Raw genomic sequence first — 10,389 nt, 5'->3', positions numbered from 1 at the left:
TGGAGGCCATCCCGAGAGGGCTGCTGGGGGTCCATGAGCACCAAGCAAGGCCCGTCTGGAGAGGATCGGAATTAAGGGCTGTAGGGAAAGCACGAGGAGCCTGGGGCCAGGTAGAAGTGGGGCGCTTCGCCATCCGTGCTGCGCTCTCGGCGCAGTCCTACCGCGGCAGCGCAGGGGGTGTGTTGCGGAGGCGGCGCGAAGGCGTGCGGGCGCGAAGCCGACCACCCCAACTCTTCCCTCCCCCCCTCAGCTACTCCGCAGCTCCTCGTCGCCCTCCTCCGATTTCGGGTGGGACATGGAGGGGGTCACATCTTGTGACTCATCCTCTCTTCCATCCCCACCCCCGTCTGGGGCCCTGGGAGGGAAGGCTTAGAGACTCGGCTGTGGCTCTCCCGTTTCCACAGCAACCGTGCGGTTGTTTTTGCGAATCCACTTCAATCATCACTTTTCGCCCCAGACTGCGGCCCGGGGTCTGAGCCCTAGGGCGGGGTACCGAGGGGAGCACAGCCCTCCCCCTTCCTCGCGACTCGGAGAAGGTCAGCGCGGGCGGGCGGGGCGCTCCGGCAGCGGGGCCTCACTGGTCATCCAGTCCCCACCTGAAACCCCGCCTGCCACTCCGCCCCAGCGGAGCCAATCAACGCCCGATTTTCTCGGGATGAGGCGGGGCTTATGCAAATCCTGTCGCCTCCGAGAGACAGAGTGATACAAGAGCTGGGAGGCGGCTCCGGTGCGGACCTCGGAGAGCCCGGCCGCCAGTCCGCAAGCCAGTTTCGGTCCCCGCAGCCCGCCGAGGCTCAGAGCCATCCTGCGACCCGGCGAGCGGCCTCAGGTAACGCGGGCGGGGCCGGGCAGAGGCCCTTGTCCCCTCCCCCTCTACTCTCCATTCCCATTCTCCTCTCCTGCTCCCCTCATTCATCCTTGACCCCTGGTTCCCCCCATAGGCGGCAGCATCTGGAGGGCCGCCCCTGGGCAGGGGACTCCCACCCCAGTCCAGGACCCATGGGTCCCAGGGAAGGGGGCCCAGCCGCCTCCTTACCCCCAGCTCAGGTAAGAACACCCACTGCTCTGGCCCCCCAACACACTCACACATACACACCTGGGGGTGTGGTGTTACTGGTGCTTGAGGAGGCACCAATCACCCTTCCCCTTTGGAGATGGGTAATTTGCCCAGCATCATGGCAACCTCCTACCTCCACAGATAGCCCCCACCCACACATCCCGTCCCCTCAGCAGCTCCCTGTGCACTTCACACCACAAGGCCGCTGCCCCCAAAGACAGCTTCCACCTCCACAGAGAGCCTACTCCCACTTCACACTGTCCCTTCCGACTGTCCCCACCTCCCACCCTTCAAGCTGACGGAGCTCACATCATATCTGGAAGAGGAAAGAGGCGCCCCCCTCCCCCAATTCTCCTCCTCACATTCTCTAATCAGCAGAACCACCCCACATGGTCCCAGGGCTAGGAGAAGCCCCATGCTTGGCTTCTTTCATCCTGGCTAGAGGATGAACCAGGGGCACCACCCCCCAGCACAACTGTCCGTCAGTGTTGCCAAGGTCCCAGACTTCCCCTTTCCCCTCACCACTGACAGGCACCAAGTTCTCTCACTCTACTTCTCAAACACTTCTAATTTGGATCCTCTCTGGCCTTCTTGCGCCCAGTCATTCCTGCTCTGCTATCTTCCCGCTGTTCCGCAAGGACCTGCCAAAGCTCCATGTGGACTGTGTCACTCCTTTCCCTAAGGTGGCCTGAATCTGGAAGGCAGAAGAGATGGGTTAAATCTTGCCTTTGCCTCAGCTGCTGTTTGCCTTTGGCCAAGCCACTTCCCTCTTTGATCCTTCATGAAATGGGCAAGGGGCAGGACAGAGGGTGGACTGGATGAGATGGTCTTGAACGGCCTTCCAACCCTGACGTGCTCTGGTTCCATGGCTGATTATGAGCAAATGGGACCGTTTCACACTTGCCTGAACCGTTAGGACATTTCAGAGAAGAGGCCCGAGTTGCGTTAGTCCTCACCAAGGGGACTTACTTCTTACTCAGACCTCCCCCTCCTACATGTTCTCCAGGCCCAGACCCCTTCTCAGCTGTTGGGAGTCCCTCCCAGACCACCAGCCCATGTGGCATGGACAGTTCTGCGGTGGAGGTGGTCACTATGGCCCACATCTTGTTTATCATGCCCTGCCCCTCATTAAGGACAGGGAGAAGACCTGGCTGCTGCCGCTATGGCTGCTGCTTGGAGAAGAGCAAAGGGAGGAGAGGAAAGAGAAAATCTCCTGACCAGGGAGCTGTTGTCACTATGGCAACTGTCTCAGCACCAGCTCCTCTGAAGCTGGCTGAGGATGTGGGATTATTGCCTCCCTCAATCCCTCCCACCCTCACCGCCTCTTCCTCATTTGAAACTCAGGACCCCGAGCTCTGCCCTCTGGAAGAAGCCTCTGAGCACAGAGGGGCTGTGGCTTTGTGTATGAGGCAATGCCATCTCCTTCACAGCTGGAGGGCAGCCCGCAAGCGGTAGGCAAGAAGCCTGCCCATGTCCAGCAGGGTCACAGCTCCAACAGAACACGCCATGCACCCAAGGCCTTTACCTTGCTACTGTGGTTGGCCTTGGGCAAACCCTTCCTTTCCTGGGTCGGGGTTCCATGGTCTCTGAAGTGGGTGCAATGGCAGGAGAACACAGATAAACAAGAAAGCCCGACGCCATTCTGAGGAGGAAGAAGGGGGTTCTGCTCCTCTCATGGAACCCACCAAGAGACATTTATTGAACATCTCTGTGTTCCAGACATGGCCTTTGGGTCTCTGCAGGCAGTTCTGTGCAGCCACAGAGGGGAGAGTGGGATCGGTGTGGAGCAGCTACAAGAGGGCAAACCTCAATGATGGGAAAAATGCTTTTCTCACTCTCTGAGCTGCCCCAAAGCGGACTTGGTTAGAGGGGGAGGGGATAAGCTCTTTGCCATTGAGAAAAAGGCTTGAAGGACTTTTTTTTTTTTTTTTTTTTTTTTGGCTTGGACCAAGGTTTAATACAAAGATCTCTTCCAAATCAGGTTCCATTCTGGAATTCTAGAGCATCGGGTGAGGGTCAGAGAGTTCTGGAGTCTACACACTTGTGGGGCTCAGTTTCACAGCCCTCAAATACTGAATCCATGCTGCTTACTGTCCACTGTCCAGGCTGGGAGAGGCTGATCATAAGGAAGTGGGCTTCAGCCAGTCCTGAAGGCCAAAGAGAGCTGCATTAGCCCAGATGGGAGGAAGGGATATTAGGGGAAGGGAAAGCAGCTATGCAATAGGGACGTAGGTCCTGGCTGGATGAAGACTAACTGGAAAGCATATAGGGGAGCAGTAAGGCTAGACAGGTGGGCACCTTGATGCCAGATTCTAGAGGATTCTAAAGTGTGAGGGGCCTAATGGGCATGTCCACCTCTAGTCTATATTTTCTGGGCAAAACCAGATATGACATTGTCTCAGAACACAGAAGTCAGAAGAAAGGCACTCCCTCTGATACCACTGAACTCATGGTCATGCCTTAGGCTGCAGTGTAGGACCTCAGCCTGTCAGCTGTGCCCCTGGCCCTGACTATGGGGAGAGAGAAGACACGGTGAAGGTTCTAGAAACACTTGAAAAGAAAGAACAACAAGTCTTGGTACCAGCTGGACCTAGGGAAAAGGAAGAGGGGAAACTAAAGGTAATTAAGATTGCATTTCAGCCTGGGACAAGGGAGGGAAGGAAGGAAGGGCTGATGGAGAGGGAAGATGGCCACAGGTTGCGGGTGTCTGATTGTAGATGAGCGGAGTCAGAGGAGATGTTGGGCCATTCCAAGGGATGGATGTTTCCCAGATGTCAGATATGGTGGCCTGAAGCTTGGTGGGATGGTCCCCCTGAGGCCAAGAGGGAGATCAGAGCTAGGGTTTTCCCAGAAGGCAGGCAGGAGTGGGGAAAGTATGTACTGGACAAGAGTAGCCATGATTTGGAGAGGGTGGTCCAGGCTGGTGGCATGAACTCCGCCTGGGTGCTCATCTGGACTCTTCTACTGACCGGCTGTGTAACTCTGAGCCAGTTTTCTCCTTTCTCAGGGTTCCAGTTTCCACTAAAATAAGGGGATATCTTGAAGGGACTGCCAACTTTGACTGGCAATGTAAGAACAATAGAGGAAATGAAGAGGGAGATAGAGTCTCCAGTGGACCTGGGACCAGATTTGGGCTGGGAATGTGACCCCAGGACATAGAGAATTGTGGGAAGGGAGCACAGGACAGGGAGGAGGAAAAGGGTGAAAGAAAAGCCACACAGACACCATGATACACACATGTACACACACACACACACACGTGCTCTGGCAGATACGCAATCTCATAAACTGATGTGCTCCCACCCACATCCAGCCCCTGACACAGACACTCGGGCACGTCCCCCAGGAGAATGCTAGAGAGATTTCACTTCCCCTACTGGACACCTCTCTCTCTGGGTTCTCCAGCTTCCTTGACTATACCCCAAGACTTCAGTGTGCTTTGGACTTGGGGATGGATCAACAGAGGAGGAAATCTATCTTCTGCCCGTAGGTGTCCCAGAGTCATCCTTGCACCTAATGTGGCTATTTTGGACTACACATTCCAGGTTCCTGAAGATAGCATACCTCCCTCCCCACCGGCTTCTCTCTTCCTCACAGGAGCATGGAGGAGACCTCATGCTCTGGGGGTGGTGAGTGGGGGAGGATGTTGCTACTCCCGTTGCTGCTTGATCTTCCTTGTGGCCCAGTGGAGGAGGCCCAAAGATATCCTATGACTAACTTGAAGCCATGGAGCAAGGGAGGGGGTGTGGCAGAGACCCAGCTCAGGTCTGGTTGTTTGGGACCCTCCTAGCAGTAAGGATTAGAAGCCACACTGGCAGGCGGTGGGCTATGGACGTGGAATTCCTTCTGCCAACCTGATGGTATCCTTTTCCAAGGTATCTTTATGACAGGCTACCCTGCGGCCGGGGTCTGATGCCCTTCCAAAAAGACTAGACAGGTCAAAGTTACCTCCAGGGCCATGTCCTAGGAAACTCAGGCCCTGGAGGGATATTCCTCCCATGGAGGTCAGACAAGAGTGCCAACTTTGAGGGCCTGGCAAGGCCTCACTCCTGATGCATCCTGGGGAGGTCCTGTACCTCTCTGCAAAAACTGCCTCTGTCACAGGCCACATGAAGGGTCTGTTCCCATGGGGACTGACTCTTCATCCTCCCCAAACCTGCTTCTCAACACTACCACTTCTGTTCATTCAGCCCCAAATCTAAGCATCTGCCTCAACTTCTCTGTCCCTCTCACCCCCACATTCGGTCACCAAGCCCTGCTGATGCCCCTCCTAACACATCTCCATCCATCCACGTCACTCCACAGCCTCTGCCCTAGTGTCACCATCTCTCGCCTGAACTATGCAGCTTGCCTCTCTCTGCTCTCTACTTGCCCCCGCTCAGGCCATCTTGTACATTGTAGCCAAAGGAAAAATTCTAAAATACATTCCTTCTCTCTCATCCCAGCATCTAGTTCAGGATCTGCCACATAAGCATTCTGTGTTTGTGGACTGAGTGCTATCTTCCTAGCCTTTGCTTTAAAATCCCTATGGTGGGGTGGGGGGGGGGGCACCTGGGTGGCTCAGTGGGTTACAGCCTCTGCCTTGGGCTCAGGTCATGATCCCAGGATCCTGGGATCGAGCCCCACAACGGGCTGTCTGCTCAGCAGGGAGCCTGCTTCCTCCTCTCTCTCTGCCTGCCTCTCTGCCTACTTGTGATCTCTGTCTGTCAAATAAATAAATAAAATCTTAAAAAAAAAAATCCCTATGGGTATAAGCCAAGCTCCTTGGCAGGGATTGAAGGGCCTTCACAATCAGCCAGCTAACTCTTTGGCCCAATTATGAGTTATTGAAGGTTGGCCCATATTTCCTTTATCCCCATCACTGGCACGGGACCTGGCACACACAGTCAGCCTCAGTAAAGGCTCAGGGAATGAATGACTAATGAAAAGCAGGATGAGTCAAGGTCATCAGTGCTATCAGCTAGGACTTCTCTTTGTACAGAGGACGGAGAGAGAGAAGCTGCCTGCTGGGATGGCCCGGAAAGCTTTGAGGAAGAACTTGGGAGATGGTGCCAGGGGGTACACGAGGGACCTTCCTCAGGTCCCAGGGCAGAGAAGAGCCTGCAGAGGCGGGTGGGGGCCAGGGGCCGAAAGCTCTAAATAGCAAGGAGAGGATTAAGACTTTCACAGTGGGGTGGGGTGCTCTGCCAGGTATACACAGGAGAGGGAGGATGAAGACTGAGGCATCCACGCTGGGGGAGAAGGTGGGGAGCTGAGACCCGGGGAGTGGAGATCCTAGGCGCCAGGAGAGGAAACCTGTGTGAGGAGAGAGGAGGGGCTGCTGCGGAGAAAAGCGACCCTGCCATTGGGGAGTTTGATGGGGGAAGGGACCCCCTCCCGTGTGCGGGGAGGGAGACAGGACCTCCTATGAAGGGGTGTGAAGGACAGGGCCTAGTTATAGGAAAGTGAGCTTGTTGAGGATAGTGAAGACAGGAGGGAACCCACCCTACTGTGGAAGGAGGGATCCTGGCGGTGGGAACATGAGGTCTGTTATGGGAGGGGTCGTTGTGGAGAAAGGGAACCCTGTCCTCTGGGGACTTGGGGGACCGCTGCTGAGTTGAAGACTTTGCCCTGAACCAAACTGAGGGAGCCCATGTCCCCCAGGCCCTGCCATGGGGAAGACCAACAGCAAGCTGGCTCCGGAGGTGCTGGAGGACCTGGTTCAGAACACCGAGTTCAGCGAACAGGAGCTGAAGCAGTGGTACAAGGGCTTCCTGAAGGACTGCCCCAGCGGCATCCTCAACCTGGAGGAATTCCAGCAGCTGTACATCAAGGTGGGCCGGCAGGGCGACCGGGGGCGGGGCCAGGGAACCCCCCCGGGCGCGGGCAGGGAACCCCAGGGGGCGGGCCGGGCGGGTGTGGGCGGGGTCAGGCCATCTAGGGAGCTCGCCGGACGGCCAGGGGGCGTGGCCACGCAATCGCAGAGACGGGCAGGGACCGCGAGCCTGTCGCTTCGCCCCAACGCCCGGTTCACCCCTTAGTTCTTTCCGTACGGCGACGCCTCCAAGTTTGCGCAGCACGCTTTCCGCACCTTCGACAAGAACGGCGACGGCACCATCGACTTCCGGGAGTTCATCTGTGCCCTTTCGGTCACCTCTCGCGGCAGCTTCGAGCAGAAACTCAACTGGGCCTTTGAGATGTACGACCTAGACGGCGACGGGCGCATCACGCGCCTGGAGATGCTGGAGATCATCGAGGTGCGCGGGGGTGAATGCGGGAGGCCAGGTTGTGCTGGGGTGATGCCCCTCCTATCTTCGTGGCGGGTCGTCTCCAACCCTCCCCAGGCACCCTACTGTCGGGCCTCAGAAGTGTCCTGGCTGTACTCCACCTGTCCCCCCCTCCTGCCTGCCAGGATCCAGTGGCTAACTAGCAGTGGTTGGGTGCGCAGTGTAGGACAAGCCTTGTGCTAAGTGCTTTACCCAGCAACCCTATGGAGTAGGTACTGACAGAAACCCCATTTTACATAGGAGGGAACGTAGTGTAATGGTTCTTGAGTCAAATCCAAGGACTCTTGACTCCAGAGCCCAAGTTTCTAATTCATTATTTTTTCAACAAATATATATTGAGTGCCTACCGTGTGCCAGGCAAAGTTCCGTTTTATTAGGACACTCATTCTACAGTGAGAAGATTTTATTTTATTTTTTAAAAAAGATTTTATTTGATAGAGAGAGAGAGAGAGCGAGAGCCAGAGAGCGCACAAGCAGAGAGGAGAGGGAGAAGCAGACCCCCTCCGAGCAGGGAGCCTGATGCAGGGCTCCATCCCAGGACCCTGGGGCCACAACATGAGCCAAAAGCAGTCACCCAACCGACTAAGCCACCCAGGCACCCCAAAACAGTGAGAAGGTTTTAAAACAAGAAAACAACCTGTGCTATGTCAAGAAGTAAGTGTTACAAAGAAAATATGGGAAGCTGAGTAAGGGGAGTGAGAGCAATGGAGAAGTCTATGGGGTGAAATTTGAGCATCAACCTGAATAAGGTGAGGGAGCCAATCATGTAAATGCCTGGGGGAACAGTGTTCTATGCAGAGGGAACAATAAATGCAAAGACACTGAGGTGAGATTATGTTTGCAGTGTTCAAGGAGTAGCCAGGAGGTGAGAGTGGTATGAGAGAAGTGAGTGAGGGGAGAGTGGTAGGCAGCCAGGAACCCAATCACTTAGCATCTCACAGTCTGTCTTAGAGATTTGACTTTATTCTGAGTGAGATGGGAAGCCATTTACAGCGCTCTGTTCTCTGTGTGGAGAACAGACTAAGGGCACAGGAAGGCAGAAGCAAGGAGACCAGTTAGGATACATCCACGGCAGGCCAGTCAGGAGCTGATGGAAACAGCAACTCTGGGGGAGCAGCGGAAGTGGTTGGATACAGGACCTGTTGCAAAATTTGAGCTGACAAGAGTTGCTGAAAGATTGGACATGAGGGAGAGTCAAGAATGGTGTCAGGGTTTTTGGTCTGAACCAGAAGGATGAATTTGCTATTTACTGAGACTGGGAATGCTGGGGGAAGAGCAGGCTGGAGGTGAAGAGTTGGGTTGTAGACATGTGTGATATGAGACCCATTAAATATTCAGTCTTAATGACCATACATTACCTTCCAGTATCCTTGCCATCTCCCATGTTCTCCCTGCCCATCCCCCAACCCCCTTCATTCACCCCTGATCATTCCTGCCCACTGTGAGTGTTCACAGTTCCCCCCTTGCCCCCCACCCCCACCAGGCTATCTACAAGATGGTGGGTACTGTGATCATGATGCGCATGAACCAGGATGGGCTCACACCCCAGCAGCGTGTGGACAAGATCTTCAAGAAGATGGACCAGGATAAGGACGACCAGATCACACTGGAGGAGTTCAAGGAGGCGGCCAAGAGTGACCCGTCCATTGTGCTGCTGCTGCAGTGTGACATGCAGAAGTAGAGGCTGGTGAGGGGCAGGGCCCCTGGCCAGGAGGGGCGTGGCCACCTCCCAACCTGATGACCTCTCAGGGGGAGGGGTACTCTAGCCTCACTCTCTGGCCCACCCACCCCTCTGCCCAAGCCCTTGCTCCCCTCAGTTGAGATCCTTGAGGGACCACCTCACCCTGGAAAAGAGACAGATCCTCAGGTATTCTGTGGTCTAGCCCCACCCCGTCTTGGCCCAGAACCAGCATCCTCTGGGCACAGGGAGATGGCTTTTGCCCTAAGAGGCAGGATCGAGGAAGGGGGGCTGCAGGTCTGCTTTGAAATTCTGTTCTTCCTGGGATTACACTTTACAAGATGTGATCTCACAGATCCCAGTTAAAGGGCCAAAGTGGGTCTGTCCTTTGCTGAGGACCTAAATTCCTTGAAGGTGGTCTCTGCCCTGCCCCCTTGACTCTACCTGGCCCCTCCGGCCCCAGCCTGTGGAGCGTTCGTTCAGTCCTTTCTTCACCTAACATTTATGGAGCACCTGTTCAATGCCAGGCATCTCTGGGTGCTAAGGTTATGGTAGTTTACAAGACACATTCTGTGCCCTCTGGAAGCTCATAAGGGAAGAGAGGCAAACGTCCAGTGGTCAGAGTCTCAGATGGGAGCATGGCACACAGCTGAGCAGCGGGCGCGCTGAGGCCAGTTAGTTTGAAAGGAACCATGAAATACCTTCAGCTCACCTCTACCCGGAGCTGCAGAGGGATGAAATGGAAGGTATTCAGAAGTCTAGGAACAGTTGTGAGTGGAAGGTTTAAGAAACACTGATATTTGTGTAATACTTATTTTTTTAGTACCCTTTAAAAGAGCTAAAGTCATTTTATTAGTTTAGGATATTAAAACATACTTTATATTACTTGGTTTCTTGTAAAATGATTAAATGAATATAGAAAATGCTAACTTGGGGGGTGGTAGGGAGGGAGAGCTGAGAAAAAATGAGGGAAAATACCAGCAAACTTACCAAATAACACCTCTTATCAGAATAAGTCATGAGGCGTCCCCATCAGCAGCTTCTGCTGCTTCCTTTTTCATGACCTTTTTCAACTCGGTGGGCAGCTCTCTCATCGTGCAATTGCTCTGGCTGGATGCTGACTGCGGAAACAGAAAAAAAAAAAAAAGGTTTGCTAAGAGTGAACAAGTGTATCTTCTACATCTTGGTAGTTCCTTTCTGGATTTGGTCTTGTTTCAAGGATGGGCTTGTTCTTTCTGCTACCGAAGCAGAAGGAGCTAGAAGAAGAGAACCGCCCAGCCACTGTTTAGGTTGCCAGACTGCATTTATGGACCAAATGCCTCAAGTGCTGGGGACGTGCTCCATCTGCAAGGCTTTTCCTAACCCCAAATCCTCACCGTGCCAGGTAA

General features: G+C 54.5%; 1 protein-coding gene across 1 annotated transcript; it reads left to right on the top strand.

Annotated features, from left to right (window-relative positions):
• The first annotated feature begins 654 nt into the window (after positions 1 to 654).
• HPCAL4 (hippocalcin like 4) lies at positions 655 to 9,886 on the top strand. The gene is made up of 4 exons (XM_032877377.1): positions 655 to 829; positions 6,701 to 6,870; positions 7,078 to 7,293; positions 8,807 to 9,886. Exons 1-4 carry the CDS (start codon positions 670 to 672, stop codon positions 9,002 to 9,004), a joined length of 744 nt encoding a protein of 247 aa, XP_032733268.1. The 5' UTR covers positions 655 to 669; the 3' UTR covers positions 9,005 to 9,886.
• The last annotated feature ends 503 nt before the right edge of the window (positions 9,887 to 10,389 follow it).

The sequence above is a fragment of the Lontra canadensis genome, unplaced genomic scaffold (genome assembly GCF_010015895.1).
Source record: "Lontra canadensis isolate GAN:19392208 unplaced genomic scaffold, GSC_riverotter_1.0 scaffold60, whole genome shotgun sequence".
Classification (NCBI taxonomy): Eukaryota; Metazoa; Chordata; class Mammalia; order Carnivora; family Mustelidae; genus Lontra; species Lontra canadensis.
Note: the sequence above shows the minus strand (reverse complement) of the source record. Positions and strands in the feature narration are given on the sequence as shown.

Bases quoted from the DNA above. Each gene is read 5' to 3' on its own strand.
- HPCAL4 (XM_032877377.1), top strand. From the start codon at position 670: ATGCAAATCCTGTCGCCTCCGAGAGACAGAGTGATACAAGAGCTGGGA. The intron at 6,871-7,077 runs GTGGGCCGGCAG...TTCACCCCTTAG, and splicing joins TCCAGCAGCTGTACATCAAG to TTCTTTCCGTACGGCGACGC. The intron at 7,294-8,806 runs GTGCGCGGGGGT...CACCCCCACCAG, and splicing joins AGATGCTGGAGATCATCGAG to GCTATCTACAAGATGGTGGG.